Here is a 17,271-nt window from a genome sequence, read left to right as displayed (position 1 = left end):
GCTCTTGGCTTTGTGTTCTGTTTTGGTAGCTACATAATCAAACTAGAAAGTAGAAACTAAAAATATGCATCAAATACTGTACAAACAGCTAGTTTAATATATGCTTTGAAGTTACATTACATAGACAATGGATTATCTTCACTTGCAAAGAGAGTACAGATTTTCATCCAGAAGATAATTTCAAACACTACCAATGCAATAGAAGAACATGGAATGAATCAATGTTTAGATAAATCATGAATATAAACGAATTGAAACTAGTTAATTTCTAAGCTTCTGATGCTATATGTAGCTCATCATTTAGTTATTTTATCGCCCTCTAAGAGCTGCAAGTCTTGCAGCCAAGTCATCATAATCCGGCAGCTTCGGATGCACGTGACCTGCCAACATCTCCGGCTGCAATGAGTTGGCTCGACCGTGCTTTTTCGCTGCTTCATCTATAGAATTTTGTTCTGGTGGCATAGATGAAGCCCTTGCTGGTGCTGCAGGCACCTCAGACTTCGCATTTCTGTGCCTTGTCCCATTAGTTTCCTCGTATTGTTTTCCCGGAGGAGGATATACATTTCCTCTTGAAATTCTCTGTCTCGCCGCTCCATAAGTGTCATCAATATCTTGTCCTGCAGGAGAATATGTCTTTTTCTTACTGTAATGCATCAACAGCTGATCCATTTTTTTCTCCTCTTCATCGCTTAGATTCCCACCATCATTAAGTATGGACTGCAAACGTGGACTTATTTTATGAGCCATACCAATGCCAGCCCTTTCACGACCTGGTGGCGGTTTCAAGTTATTGCCAGCGACTTCACGCCCTGGTGGAAGTTTCGAGTTGCTTTTCACATTTGGAGGATCTTTGTAATTGGTTTGCTCTGCATTTACATGATCATTTGATCTCAAGGGCTCCTCTGTTCCTATCTTGGCATTACTCTTTTTGACATAAGGGGGACGGATAAGTCCATAGCGAACGGGCTTCCTGCTATCAATTTCATCTTCAGAAACAGAACTTCCTACGGAACTCGAACCAGTCCGTTGGCTATCTTGGCTGGTGCTGCTGTCTCTTCTTCTATGATTCGAAACGACTTCATCTTCACTACTACTAGGCAGATTGTACCTCTCATAAAGGGCATCCTTCCTTCTATTAGATGTTGGCACATCATTCCCCCTCACGTCACTCACTTTTTTTCCATCATCGCGACTGTCCATTACCGGTAAAGCATCATCCTTCTTTTTATGCTTATTGTATCCATCATTGTCATTATCTTCCCTACTACTAGGCACATTGTACCTTTCATAAGGGGCGTCCTTCTTTCTATTAGATGTTGGCACATCATGCACCCTCACATCATTCATTTTTTTTGCACCATCGCGGCTGTCCCTTACCGGTAAGGCATCATCCTTCTTTTTATGCTTATTGTATCCATCATTGTCAGTATCATGAAGGGTTCGATGCACAGGCTTGTCCTGCAGGAAATTCATGAATGTTGAATAATCAGATTTCTGGCAGATCAAGTACTATCAAATTGTATTCAACAAGACAATCCTGCTGAGTATCCCTCTGCCTTGTGCAATATAAAGGTTTCATAAATGCTTACTTGTGCTGGTGGTGCCGGTTTAAACAACTGCTTTCTTAAAGACCGAGGATCCCATAGAATGGAGAATTCTTGTGCTACTTCCTCCATTATCTGAATCTTCCTCTCCTGTGAGGGCGCCTCTGGACTTAACCTCGCAACAAACTACATAAAAAATTGACCAGGTTAGTATTCCTAAGCATAAAGTGTTCTACTCTTTGGAGTGAATTTAAGGATTCTCACCTCTTTACTGACAAAATTTTCCAGGGAACTCCCATATCTTTCAGTAAATACAGTTCTGAGTTCGCGTACTTCTGGCAAGTCGGCAAATCTAGCAGCAGCATGCATCAGAGTTGCCACAGCTTCTCTGCATTCACTAGGACATTCTCTGAAAGATGAAGATGAAAAAGTTCGTCAATATCCCAGAAAAAACCCAATTGAGGCAAAATGTTAGAGAAGCGAAAAAAAAATTTAAATATAAAACAAAGCAAAAAAAAAAAAATTAGTCTCATTAACCTCTGATTCTCCATGTTTGAGAGCTGGTTATAGATGGTCGAAATGCACTGCTGCAAGTACTCATAGCAGAATGCCATGTTTTGCTCTGCCAAAAACCCTTCAACCTGTTTCACCGTTAAAAAAAAAAAAAATCAATCAGTTCCAACTTGTGACATTGTGGATCGTAATTACATATGTATTTATGCAAAGTTGAATTACATTCTGTGCTGCTTGTAATCATCTACAAAAGAAAGATTTCCCATTTATTTCGGGGCTGAGCAAATATACACCCGCAAAAGAAAATCATATGAAAAACTCATATGAGAAATCAATAATTTGACCTCATGGACCAAATCATTGCATGGAGTTTGTAGCATTACTACAAATAGAATGAGTTTTGTGGTTCATACAGGTGAGATTACGGATCTGGAGGCACCACACATTTAATGTTTGAGATAAAATCGGCATAAAAAGGTTGTTTTTACTGGTGTAAGATACTTTCTATAGAAAGAAGTGACAACTAACAGCAACAAAGCCATAATACGTCAATGGAGGCATTTATATAAATTAGAAAAATTACAGAAGTTATCGTGAAAGCCATGTTATACCAGCAGAAGAAAATAATAGGAAGATCCCACATCTTATTTTAAATATATATTTTGAGATTAAACAATATAGTAAAAAACAGTTGTGATTATTTATACAATATGGCAATAATGCCAAAACGTATGCAAAAAGCATAAAACCACGAAGAAAATTACGAAAAATATAATCTTTAATGGCAAAATCAAAACTAGAAGTGATATTTACCCTGCCATATGCATTTAAATCAAGCCCGTTTCTGAGAAGCTCAGCAAGATCATTCTTCAAATATTGATACACCGCAAATCTCTTCTTCTTCGCTGTCTCCAGCCTCGTCTTCGAAAGCTTCAACAACGATTTTCTATATCCAAAAAATAAAAAATCAACAAACACAAAACACAAAGAACACAAAAAACACAGAATTCCAACATAAAGAAACTCACGATTTCTTATAGAACTTGGATCTCATGGCATCAAACATGGTTGACTATGAAAAAAAAAAAAAAAACAGAGCACCAGAAATACTCTTCTTTTGGTTCAATAATACGAAGATCAATCAAGCAAAGAAAAGAATAACACTAGTGAAAAAATCAAGTAATTCGAAGAACTTGCATTCAAGAAACTAAAGAAACGGGGAGTTTCGGTATGGAATCAAGAAGCTGAAAAGAAACGCAGATTCTTCAAGAATTTGAAGAAGTGGGTTAAAAAATAATGGATTAATAAAGGAGGAACAATATGAAGGTTAAAACAAAAATGGGTTAATAACGGAGGAAGAATACGAAAGGAATGGAAGTGGAGAGGTTACAGAGAGAGAGAGAGTTGTGTTGTGTTATTTATACGAATGGAGTTCAAGCGGCAGAGAATGAAAGCTGGGAGAGAGATGGAGAGAGAATCCGCCACGTGGAATTCTCTCTCTGTCCGGTTGAACTTTGTTATAATATTTCCCGCGGGTTTTTCTTTTTTAACCTTCTGGCTGCTCCAGGTTGTATTGACGTGTCATTCAAATTACCATAATACCCCTACTGTGAAAAATGCTTTAAAATTAAAAAAACATTTTAATTGTTTTCCGAAAATACTTTATAACAAATCTTTTACTAGATTGACCTTGTATTAACATGGTAGTTTTTAATTCCAAAAGATTTTATTAACTTTAATTAGTTCTTTAACCTATATAATATTTATTTATTTATTTAAATTGATAATAATTTATTTTAGAATTACAAAGCTTATCTGTTTAAGAGCTGTCTGTGAATCAAGCAAAGGAAAGCAAATATTTGAGCTGGTAGATTTTGATTCCCGATTTTGGGGATTAATTAGATCTGCATGTTTTTTTTGTTGGTAATTATCCCTTAATTAAAGGATAAATATGTCAGAGTGACTCAATTTTAGTGTTTATGGCATGCATTTTCAATTGGGTATCTCCTGTTTAAATTCATTTTAGTAAGAATAAACATCTTTTTTACCTTAAAAATGGGATTATGATAAAATTATTCCATTGTTAAATACGAGATTAACATGGAACATGCCCTTAGCCAGTCCATTAATCAAAACGATTTAAAAATTAATCTAGGATTTATTAATTAAGGAAAAAAAAACTTATTTCCATGAATTTATTTTGAGATAATTGTCTTTTTGAAAAAAAAAAAAATACATAGATAAGGCCATTTTAGGAAGTTTAGTTTTATCTAAACATTTATATGAATAAATAAAGGAAGGAAGGAAGGAAAAGCAATCGGCATAATATAAGGTTAAAAGAAGCTAAAATTTAGAGATAAAGAAAGAAGACAATGTGAGGCAACCCGAATGATGCTGGCCAGCCTTATCGGGTCTACTTGGATTTACTTTGCACATAAAATGACAACAGTTGTCTTCACAAAGTTTTCATATTTTTTTAATTAATTTTATTTTTTTTCCTTTAAAAGTATGTTCTATTAGTTGCTTCTAATTTTAAACAATAAAAAGTTTTGGCTCAGTAGCGAAACAAGTTTAATAAAAATGTGTATTATTCAAAAAGTTCTAAGTTTGAGTTTCTCATTTATTGCTAATAGGAATAGTTATTAGAACTATTAATTGGTCGGTAGTTCCAAAGTCTCGGATGATTAGTTGAAGTACGCATAAATTGGTCCAAACACTCCTGATCATAAAAAAAAAAAAAGTTCAATAGAGATTGTAGTTTCAAATTAGGTTAAGAAAACAGGATTTGGGGTATTTTTTGAAATATTAAAATATATAGTAGAAAGTCAGTATGATAAATAGAGATGTTGAATCTTTTAAAATTTCATGTTGAAATTTGGAGGTAAATGAGGAGGGTGATTGCTACGTATCATAAATGAATCAATTATCCTTTTGAAAATTAGAGATTAAATTCTTTATTGACGTTTTTATGAAAGATACATTACCTTATAAATTAGTCATTAAATTTGGATTCCGAATTATTATATTTCTACATGAGACTTTATCAAATGTGCTGACCAAAATCCAACCCACCCAAGTTCATAAAACTATCAATTGTCTACAGAATGATCCTGATTTTATGCTTACAAACTCCTCAAAATAATGCAAGTAATAACCCACAGGTGACTGGGCAAAGCAGGCTGGCCTGCACTATTTCCACCGAAAAATAACGATTAATTACTACACCCCCTCTGCTTTTTCAAAACGACACTTCAGCCATCAGAAATAACAGAAACTACAATAAACACCCTTGTACGTCTGTCGTTATTTCCTCATGTTAAAATACATTGAGACAAGGGCAAAATAGAAAATTCAAAAATATTTGATTTAAATTTTTTTTACTCACTGAGATTGTTGGCTAGATCTTTAGAAATAGTGAGGCCTCATATCATGATCATCTTTTGTTGTTTTAATTTTTCTTAATTAAATAATATCTTCTTTCTATTATTATCAGGAGTGTCTATGACTCTATGCTAGCTTTCGCACACCTTTACACTCGGGATCGTGGAACTGCTAGTTAGATAAGAACTCTAATTATTACTCCTATTAGCAATCGAGAAGAGACCTAAACTCAGGATCTCTATCGAACCACTCGATCATCCAGGGGTAGTTTTAATTAAATAATATCATAATTCAAATATATATATTCTTTTATAAATTATAATAATAATACATTTTTAAGGGTAAATATGTAACTCTAACCGGTGAACTAATAGGGAGGGGGTGTAGCTGGTAGTTTCTGTACTTTCTGGTGGGTTGATTAATTTTGGAAAAGTAAACGGGGTCAAAGAAAGTTGTGCAGGGTTTGCGTCAATTTGAGGCTGGAATGTTAATAAATAAAAGGAAGTTGCGTTACTTGGCCAAATTGCATTACTTGTAGACCAGAAAAGGAGCAAGTCAAGCAGCCCTGTGGACTTGATTCAATGGTGTGTTGTTGAAAGAAGACAGCTGTGAATAACTTATAACAGACCTCCATTTGTGTTTCTTCGTTGCCAAGAATTTGATGCTACTTTACTCCCCTTTATTGGAAAAAATAATGTGATGCCAGTGGTTTGATTTGGTTGAAAAGTGTTCAAACTTTCAGCATTGCTTCAGAATCTTGGTTTTGTTTAACTTTTATAAGTAGTCAATCATTTGTAACCACATCCCTCTTTCATAGGCTTTTAAAGAAAATTCAATTCACTTTCCCCAGCTTTTGGTGTGTTAGACAAAACTAATACTAATTAACAAATCCTTAGATAGGCGAGTGATTCGATAAGAATTATTAGGTGTATTATTCAACAGTTTCTAAATTTAAGTCTCTCTTCAGTTATTAATAAGGGTGACTATTAGAACTCTTACCCAGTCGATAGTTTTAGAGTCCTGAAATATTAGTTGAGGTGTACATAAGCTGGCCTAACCGATGAAGTTATCAAAAATCAAGGTAAGAGGAGTTTTGTAGAGTGGGGGCCGTTGGATTGAATGGTAATGACTGATTGAATATTTATTGCCAAAATCAGTCAAAAATCAACTAAGAATGACCGATAATCAATAAGAATCAAGTGCTAAAGTGAAAAGGGTTAGATAAAAAAAGAAACTCTAAGGTTTAAGTGGTGATAACGAATATGGGTGCGTTTGGTGTAGTATTTTGGATAGGATTTTGAGGATAGTATTGGATTGTTGGATAGGGGAGTATTACGAGGTAAATTTGAAAAATTTATGAAAAAGCCCTTAGGTTTACTAATTTAATTAAAGACCCTACTATATAAAATGAAAAAAACACCCCCACCACCTGCAGTGTCAGATTTCGGCCGCCACCGCTGGAATCTGGCTAGAAAATTTCGTTACGGCACAGACCGATCGGATCTGTGCCGTAACGCATCATTATGGCCTTTTCCGGCCAGATCCACCACGGATCTGGCCGGAAAAGGCCAGATCTACGGCATGTTATGGCCGTCGACGGTCGAAAAGGCCAAAATGACGGCCATCTTTGGCTGTCAGCGACGACCAAAGATGTGGCCGTCGTTTTCGGTCAACGACGGCGGAAAAGGCCAGATCGGTGTAATTCCGGCCATTTATGGTCAGAATTTAGGCCTTTGTACAGATTCTGGCTATCATCAGCGGTGGTTGCCGGAATCTGACAAGTTGGGTTGATGGGGGGGGGGTTGTTAATTTTAAAAAAAAAAAATCAGGGGGTATTTAGTGAAATTAATAATTTTATGGGGTCTAAAAATAATTAAAAAATAAGGTAATATTTCTGAAATAGTGTGTCAAACATTATTTGGAGAATAGGATTGAGAATATGGATAAAAATAGGGAGCGCACCCTATAATTTTTACTATCAGAATCACAAAATATCAACTTTACGTAAACATGTAGTTTTTTTATTATTTTTTGGGTGAGAAAAATTATTAATAATTGATAGTACTTTTGGTTTTGGGACTCCTTGATGTGATTTAGGAATTGTCGTTGATTGTTTACCTAACACTATTATTAGTGCGAGACATCATATATTTAGAAATGACACGTGCCATCCTAGGATTAATTATAAGTCTTCATCAAAATTCAACAAATAAAATCTTAAACATGAAATTAAATTAAAATAAAATTAAAAGGAGTGCACATTCGAACATGGAAGTCCAATTACTGAAATAATTTAGTCATGCTTAGTCACGAGGAATTTTATGGTGTCGTTGATCTGGCCCCACGAATCTCAATCACATGATCCATATGTCATTGAATAGTCAACACTGGCTGGCCGTTGGATTATTTGGTTGGTAGACTCCTCGTGGTGATCCAAGTTCCATCATGATCCATGCATGATAAGTACACTCTCACCTGATCACTAAAAAATTGAAGTCTAAATTAGTGATCAAAATATTCGATAATTAAAACTCACACCAAGTCAAATACAGTAGATAAGTAAATATATGATTAAAAAAAAAAAAAGATTTTAATTAATATATGAATTTAGCAAATAAAAATACTTTTTTATAATAAAAAACTCAGATTATAAATTTATAATTACAAGAGAGACATGTATTGTAGTGTTATATTAGGAGTTAACGACTTTTTGCTATCTAAATAATGGTTTAATGATACTTTCTCATTCATAAACTTTTAAAATACTATTTTTTTATTAAAAAAATACACTTTTCAATTTGCGCGACAGATAGAGAGCAAACTCGGTCTATTCTTTTAGGAATTTTGAGGATGGGAGGTCGGTGAATCTTTTGTTGGTGGAAGGTTGGATTTTAGTGGTCATGATTGATCAGAATTTGACTTGGAAGGGGCAGTTGCACAAACTCTAATTGCTCAATTGTCGACGATTGGTGGGATCGATGGGAGTAAAGTTTGAGGGATTTTGGTGAGTGATGACTTGGGAAGAGAATGGTGGTGGTATGAAGTTGCAACGATACCAGCATCAACCGACAATTGATGGAGTTAGCGGGAAAATGTTATTAAATATATTTTTTTGGATGAAAAAGTGATATTTTAAAAGTTAGGAGGTGAAAAAGTGTCATTAAGGTATTATTTGAGTGGCAAAGAGTCGTTCCTCTTATACGATAAAGACGTGAGTTTTAAGCAAGAGTAAACGACATATTCCCACCCAAGGTTTGATGAAATCCTAAGGTACCCCAAGTTCCATTTATTCCAGATTCCCACCCTTAAAGTAACGAAAAATGGTTAGATATAACGGCTCAGGGGTAAATTGGTTATTTTGCAGAGGAGACGCACATTAGTAGATCGTTGCCCCTAACAAAGCTCCGGCGCACGTTAGCCAACACCACTGTCGACGTTTTTCGCTCTTTTCCGGTGATTCTTCCACCCAAAATCATCCTTGTCACTATTATTCGAACCCTCATCCTCCCCTCTACAGAACCGCACCCTTCACAACCCCTGATCACTCTTCGATCGCTAGCCATCCGATCGCCAGCCACAACAACCGCCACAGGTGACTGGCTTTCGTCATTCTCCACCGGCGAATGGCCACTAAACGGTTGCTGGGGACATATGGGTTTTGTAGATTTGGAGATGCTAGTTTGCAGTGGCGATGTCCAATTGCATTTTCGTCCCCGGAATCTAGCAAAAAACGACGAAAACCTAAGCTTGACGGCGTCGGCAATTGGAGGGCCCAATGAGTCTGGAACCAAAGGGGTTTTGGACGACGGACGATGGGGAAGGTGATGGAGGTGACCAAGGGGTTCCCTGCCATCGGAAACAGCCCAAATACGGTGAAAACCGAGACGGTGCGTAGTCATTGAGGGTGTAATTGAAGTAATTTCAAAATAAGATGGTTAATTTTATAATTTTAGTAATTTAGGGGTTAAAACATAATTTATCAATTTAGGGTTAAGGGTATTATGGTAATTACACTCTCACTAAAAATTGTTAGCAGTGTTATTTTAATGGTGGGAATCTGAAATAAATGGAACTTGGGGCACCAACCGGCTCTTTAAGCAATTTAATTATATCAACACCTCATAATCATATTATAATGTCGGTGGACGTCGCTTGATTCCACCACAAGATGTTTTTAATACTTATTGATCGTTTTAATCATTCGAAGCATCTAACGGTTGAAAACTTGAAACAGGGATAAGATAATTAAAATATTATGAATCAAAAGATAACTTATTGAAGAAGATGAGAAGACTGATTAATTAGCATAAAAGTATAGACCAATTATCATGTCTTGCTACTAAAAGTAGATTAATTTTCTGTAAGCAAATTAAGTTGTCTCATTCATGTATTTGGTAGCCGAAAAGGGAAGTAAAACCAAACTAAAGAGCAGCTGGCAATGAATTGGAAATTAATTAGTTGATTATGGGTCACTAATCTGGTTTTAGTTATTGAAGCTTGACATGTAACTGCATAGAAATGAAGTTGAGTCCAATACATAAGGATAACTATTAATTAGTGACTTAATCAATATTAATTAATATATTACTTTTGAAATTCCAACTAACAACTTATAATTTTGTTGTGAACAGTATGAACAAATACAATAGGGTCATCATGCTAGAAAATCCTTTTATTACTGAAGAAAAGGGTTTCATCAAGGGGGATTTTGACACATAAAATTAAGGATTATACTGTTTTGATGCATAATATTATTGGATATGAAGATTATTTATATGGGTAATCCATGGTATTATTATTTGTTTAGGGTAGTTAATAATTCTCTCATAACTTTTTTCCTTGTGGTCGAACGACAAACTCTTTAACCATTACGGTTAGCTACACCTAAGGGTCTTGTTGAAGTCATAAGAGAGACATCTACCACAATTGTAGAACTATCTTGGTTAATTGGGTTTGTAGGGTGTTCCGTGATACTGAGAACTAGTCGGGCTTGGCTGGCAAGTGTACTCGGATACCTCGGTTATTAATTCTCTCATGGATAATAAGATTGTAAATGGGAATTTGGCTACTCTGGACCATTAAAGGCCCAATTTTACATCATGTGTACAATGCAAGGCCCAATTTACTCTTGAATGGGAATTGGGCCCAGTTGCATATTGATTTTTATAGTCCATATTTCTTTTGAGTAATGCTACAGTCACCGAAAGTTGCATACTGAATGACATGGTGCATCTTGACCGTTTATTAATATTAATTTATAATTAATCGACGGTCAAGATTTTGTCACGTCATTCGATGCATGAATTCGGTGTGTAACTTTCGGTGACTATATTATTTCTCATTTCTTTTTGCTTTCTTCCGTCTTCCACAATAGATAGGGTATAATCGTACTTAGAAAGTAAATATCAACAATGGTGGTTTTTATACTTATTCAAAAATCTGAGAAAAAATTTATAAATATATTCATAATTTGACGCTAGATTTGAGATCTTTTAATATAATTTTATAAAGTCGTCAGCTTTTAAAACGCTCCAAACTAATAAAGAAATCTCGAAAAGAAGATTAAATGGTAGTTGTGTTTGCTTTAGGTTTAGAAGGATATGAGATTTGAAAATTAATTCATGCCATAAAGAAGAAATATTAAGCAATTTTGACTCTAATTGACCTAATTTTATTTAATTTTTTAATAACTGCAAATATAAAACTTTGAATTAAAGTATGGATGGAAAAGAATAATTTTTCTTTATTATTACATATAAAAGATGGGGGCTAAAGGAAAAAAAAAAAAAAAAAGTTCCCATATTATTCTGCTAAGATGTGTAAGTCAGTGTCACTAATCTACGATGGATAAGATTGTAGAGTGGGAATTTGGCAAGGCAGACCCATTAAAGGCCCAATTCCATATGACGTGTACAATTCCAGGCCCGAATTACTCTTGAATGGGAATTGGGCTGAACTGATATTTTGTTTTGTCTCCTTTATTTTTTATGGATGACATGTCGTCTATGGTGTCTTAGTGTCACCGACATGCAACATAGTAATGAGGACAACGAACTATTGGAACCTGCCTAACATGAATACGTTTTCTACGTTATTGTTTTGGAAGGAAGCCGGTAAAGGCAAAAATCTAAAATACCACAACTAATATATCAAACTTTTGAATTTTCTCTCATCTATTTTATATTTGAATATTAAAATTTTTGTGTGTTCATGTATATATAATCATCCAACAAGGATATATCACCGGTGTTTTAAAACTTGGCCTGGTCTTATTGGTTGAATTGGGACCCAGAGTCTTCACTGGACTGGGTTATCAATTTTACTATTCATCTCAAACCCCCTCAAAATTAGGACGATGATTGACGAACAATTGGTGGCTATGATGTTGGGGTTTTTGAATAGTAAGAGCCAATGAGTCAATAGGTGGCGATAGAGTTGGTTCCCGGTGAGTGAAAAGACCGAAAATCGCGCCATTGATCGACGAGGCGAATGAGGATGGGGTGAGATGAGTTTTGATTATGAGGCTTAGGGGAGAGTTTTCATGGTGGTGTGACATGGTGTGTGTTTTTGATACCGTAAATAGGTTCTATTTGGCTTGGTTTTCGATGCCAGTGGTGTAATTTTAGATGTTTTTACAAGATTTCAAACTTGTATGGACTTATGTGTAATTTTTAGGGTTATTTTTGTTAGATTTTAAATTTTTTACACCAATTTTTTCCATCCATCAAACTGGTTAAACCGGTCATTTTGTTTTCTGATCACTTTGCCGAGTTTCACACAGGGCCGGGTCTTAAAACCTTGTATATCACGTCAATATGTACGACACATTCCCTATCAAGTAATTTATGCACATTAAATGCAAGAAAAAATTGTTTATATCGTTAAAATAACATTATTATGATGCAGTAGACTGTCTCAACTAAAACCATTGATTGATGGAATGCACATGCATCGGTGAATTCTAATAAGAAAGGCCTACTAATGTCATCTACTTTGAAAATCTTCCATCACTGTAAACTTTATTAAATATATACAGAACATAGTCTAATATTCATATTATACTGGAAAAAAAAAAAATGAAGTATAATTTAATTTTTATATCTAAGAGATCACTATTTGATTGAAAAGTGCTGGATCCCTTATTAATGCAGAAACATACACGAAAGATTCAGAGTCAAAATTAAACCTTGTACTCCAAGGAATCAAGGTTCAGATACCGAAGCTTTTGACACCAACCAGTCAATATGCAATGCCTCACAGTCAAACTACACTGAAAATGATGAAACATTAATTAGTTCTCTTCCCGTTTCAACAATTAAAACTCTGCCAAATGTTAATCGATCTTGCTCGTCTTCTTCCATACAGATTAGTTCCATGAACATGAACATGATATTGGGTTTACTCTGCAACAAAAAAGGGCAAACGTAAGATTACCATTAGTCTATTTAAAGACTCCTTTATGATCGATTAAAAAAAAAAAAGGAAATTGGGGGTGGGGGGCGGAGCTATATGGTTACCAGAAACATCTGAGAACATTGATGAGAAGATGAAACATGAAGTTCTCTGGATGGAGGAGTTGGGGTCGAACCATGCGCTCTAAGTTCAAGTTTCGAGGGAGAAGATTACTGTAATAGAGTAGAGTTGTGATGGAGGCTGCTGGATGAGCCACTACTTCTGTAAATAGCGCCAATAATGATCTGAACAACACTGGCATAATAGCCTGCAAAAATATTAATAACAAAAATAACATAAATTATAATTGCAGAGAGATCTTATAACTTACCATGCTTAAGTGTGAGGAAAATAGGTGCAGTTTTGAAGAGAAATCATGGTGGGGTGGGAGAGAATTTTGTCATCAGAGAGAGAGAGAGATAGAGGGAGGTGGTTGGTACTTGGTTGTTTTTGTTGAGTAGAGTGATTAAAATATTGTTGAAGAGCTACTCTTCTTCAGCTGATGTTCATACCTACTCTTCTATGGGGTGTTATTTTTTACTTTTTTAAAACGGAAGAATTTGATAGGCTCTTAAATTTATGTATGTGTCAGTTACATGCAAACTGCAAAAAGGGTGGCTGAGAAACCCAAATTCCTGGGCTTAAATGCTAGCAGCAGAATTGGGGCATTGGGCTAATCGTCACAGCTGCGCCTGTACATATCCACAAAGGTCACGTCACAACTCACAACTTTAGGCCTCGAGGCCTATTGTCTTTTTCTGCTCCTGGCTGGCTCAGACAGGGACTAAAAGAATACAACATTTTCTTTTTGATAAAAAAATCCTAGGTCTCTCAAAATCCAAACTCACTCCTGAAGTACTTGGCTGGTTAAATTTTATCTTTTATCTTTTTACTGGTTGATTGAGTAAACTTGCAAACGAATGCATTATGAATTATTTATTCGTTAAATTAAAATTTTCCTGTTACGCATTCAACCAAATACTTTAAGTCACTCATAACAATAAAAGCCTTTACATGTATTTTGGATAAATGATGCTTACGACGAAGTTCAAAAGTAAATCCGTGTAAACTTAGAATCAAAACGAACAATATTCATTTAGCTGGATTTAGAATTTGACAATTGATAAAAGAATGGATTTCTATTCAAAGTGAGGAAACCTAACAAAGATGCAAGGACAACAAGGTCTATAAGGTGAGGAGTTTGTCATATTTCAATTCACTAGTGAATAAGTTTGGGATTCAATTTATGAGGTTGAAGTCCATAAAATGTATTTTCGATGAATGACCCTTTTGTGAAACCCATAAACGGCAGCCTATTCCATCATAATCAAGGACTCATCAGAAATAAACAAAAACATGTTGGTATAATCATTTCCTTTGAACACAATTTGGAATGTTTTTGTTCTGTTAGAGTTGTTGACTACTTTATGTTAAGGTATTATGGTAATTGCACCCTCACTAAAAATTGTTAACAGTGTTATTTAAGGGTGAGAATCTAGAATAAATGAAACTTGGGGCACCAACTTTAGATTTCGTCAAACCTTGGGTGGGAATATGTCATTTACTCTTTAAGCATTTAATTATATCCCCATCATAATCATATTATAATGTCGGTGGACGTCGCTTGATTCGACCACAAGGATGTTTTTAATGCTTATTGATCGTTTTAATCATCGAAGCATCTAACGGTTGAAAACTTGAAACGGGGATAAGATAATTAAAATATATGAATCAAAAGATAACTTATTGAAGAGGTGAAATTAATTAATTAGCTAAAGTATAGACCAATTATATGTCTTGCTACTAAAAGTAGATTATTTTCTGTAAGCAATTAAGTTGTCTCATTCATGTATTTGGTAGCCGAAAAGGGAAGTAAACCAAACTAAAGAGCAGCTGGCAATGAATTGGAAATTAATTAGTTGATTATGGGTCACTAATCTGGTTTTAGTTATTGAAGCTTGACATGTAACTGCATAGAAATGAAGTTGAGCCATACATATCGATAACTATTAATTAGTGACTTAATCAATATTAATTAATATATTACTTTTGAAATTCCAACTAACAACTTATAATTTGGTTGTGAACAGTTGAACAAATACAATAGGGTTCATGCTAGAAAATCCTTTTTTACTGAAGAAAAGGGTTTCATCAAGGGGGATTTGACACATAAAATTAAGGATTATACTGTTTTGATGCATAATATTATGGATATGAAGATTATTTATATGGGTAATCCATGGTATTTATTTGTTTAGGGTAGTTAATAATTCTCTCATGACCTTTTTTCTTGTGGTCGGACGGCAAACCCTTTAACCATTACGTTAGCTACACCCAAGGGTCTTGTTGAAGTCATAAGAGAGACATCTACCACAATTGTGAAATTACATTGGTTAATTGGGTTTGTAGGTATTCCGTGATCTTGAGAATTATGCGGGCTTGGCTGACAAGTGTACTCAGATACCTCGTTTTATTAATTCTCCCGTGGATAATTTGGTTGTAAATGGGAATTTGGCTACTCAGGACCTTAAAGGCCCAATTTTACATCATGTTACATGCAAGGCCCAATTTACTCTTGAATGGATTGGGCTGAGCTCTATTAATTTCTTTTGTTTCTTTTATTTTATTTTTTCTCATTATTTGGGGAAGTGATTTTTAGATCCCATATTCTTTTGAGTAATGTTTAAGTCACCGAATTCATGCACCGAATGAAATGATGCAATCTTGACCGTTTATTAATATTACTTAAATTAATCAACGGTCAGATTTTTCACATCATTCGGTGCATAAATTGGTGTGTACTTTCGATGACTGTATTTTCCCATTCTTTTTGATTTCTCCCCTGTCTTCCACAATAGATAGGGTATAATCGTATTTAGAGTAAATATTAACAATGGTGGTTTTTATACGTATTCAAAAATCCGAGAAAAAAATTATAAATATATTCATAATTTGACGCTAGATTTGAGATCTTTTAATATAATTTTATAAAGTCGTCAGCTTTTAAACGCTCCAAACTAATAAAGAAATCTCGAAAAGTAGATTAAATGGTAGTTGTGTTTGCTTTAGGTTTAGAAGGATTAGGATTTGAAAATTAATTCATGCCATAAAGAAGAAATATTAAGCAATTTTGACTCTAATTGACCTAATTTATTTAATTTTTTAATAACTGCAAATATAAACTTGAATAAAGTATGGATGGAAAAGAATAATTTTTCTTTATTATTACATATAGAAGATGGGGCTAAAGGAAAAAAAAAAAAGTTCCCATATGATTCTGCGAAGATGTGTAATTTCGTGTCACTAATCTACGATGGATAAGATTGTAGAGTGGGATTTGGCAGGCAGACCCATTAAAGGCCCAATTCCATATGACGTGTACAATTCCAGGCCCGAATTACTCTTGAATGGGAATGGCTGAACTGATATTTTGTTTTGTCTCCTTTATTTTTTATGGATGACATGTCGTCTATGGGTCTTAGTGTCACCGACATGCAACAAGTAATAAGGACAACGATATTTGAACCTGCCTAACATGAATACGTTTTCTACGTTATTGTTTTGGAAGGAAGCCAGTAAAGGCAAAAATTAAAATACCACAACTAATTATCAAACTTTTGAATTTTCTCTCATCTATTTATATTTGAATATTAAAATTTTTGTGTGTTCATGTATATAATCATCCAACAAGGATATATCACCGGTGTTTAAAACTTGGCCTGGTCTAATGGGTTTGAACTGGGACCCAGAGTCTTCACCGGACTGGGTTATCATTTTACTATTCATCTCAAACCCCCTCAAATTAGGACGATGATTGACGAACAATTGGTGGCTAAGATTCTTTTATAACTAGTCAATCATTTGTAACCACATCCCTCTTTCATAGGCTTTTAAAGAAAATTCAATTCACTTTCCAAGCTTTTGGCCTGTTGGACAAAACTAAAACTAATTAACCAATCTTGAGCGAATGGTTCGGTAGAAAATTTTAGGTGTATTATTCAAAATGTCATAAATTTAAACTCTTTTTCGATTACTAATAAGGGTAATCATTGAAACTCTTATTCAGTTGATAGTTTCAAAATTCTGAGAGATTAGTTGAGGTGAGAGAAATTTTATAGAATGGATGCCATTGGATTGAATGATAATGATCGATTGAATATTCATTGTCTTTTTATGATGATCAGTAATTAGTGAAAAATCAGATACTAGAGCAAAAAGGGTTGTATAAAAAAGGAAACTGAAAATTTAAACGGTGATAACAAATAGAAATTTTACTAACGCAATCAGTTTTGGTAATAACGAAACACTAATTTATGTGAAAATTATTTTGATTATTTTTTGGGTGAGAAATCGTGCCCGAGGCAAGCCTGGGTGAGAAAAA

General features: G+C 34.6%; 1 protein-coding gene and 1 long non-coding RNA gene across 2 annotated transcripts; both read right to left on the bottom strand.

The window, feature by feature from the left end:
- Positions 1-32: 32 nt before the first annotated feature.
- Positions 33-3,512, bottom strand: LOC116108103. Its single transcript, XM_031394391.1, has 6 exons — positions 3,086-3,512; positions 2,871-3,003; positions 2,082-2,185; positions 1,809-1,953; positions 1,590-1,730; positions 33-1,458 (listed from the first exon to the last, which is right to left on the bottom strand). The coding sequence occupies exons 1-6, from the start codon at positions 3,121-3,123 to the stop codon at positions 310-312; spliced, it is 1,710 nt and encodes a 569-aa protein (XP_031250251.1). The 5' UTR covers positions 3,124-3,512; the 3' UTR covers positions 33-309.
- Positions 3,513-12,470: 8,958 nt separating this feature from the next.
- Positions 12,471-13,366, bottom strand: LOC116108112. Its single transcript, XR_004124590.1, has 3 exons — positions 13,222-13,366; positions 12,956-13,158; positions 12,471-12,841 (listed from the first exon to the last, which is right to left on the bottom strand). It is a non-coding gene; the product is annotated as an uncharacterized LOC116108112 (long non-coding RNA).
- Positions 13,367-17,271: the final 3,905 nt, after the last annotated feature.

Source organism: Pistacia vera, unplaced genomic scaffold (assembly GCF_008641045.1).
Source record: "Pistacia vera cultivar Batoury unplaced genomic scaffold, PisVer_v2 Contig553, whole genome shotgun sequence".
In the NCBI taxonomy this organism is placed as follows: Eukaryota; Viridiplantae; Streptophyta; class Magnoliopsida; order Sapindales; family Anacardiaceae; genus Pistacia; species Pistacia vera.
This window is presented reverse-complemented; position numbering and strand designations above follow the sequence as displayed.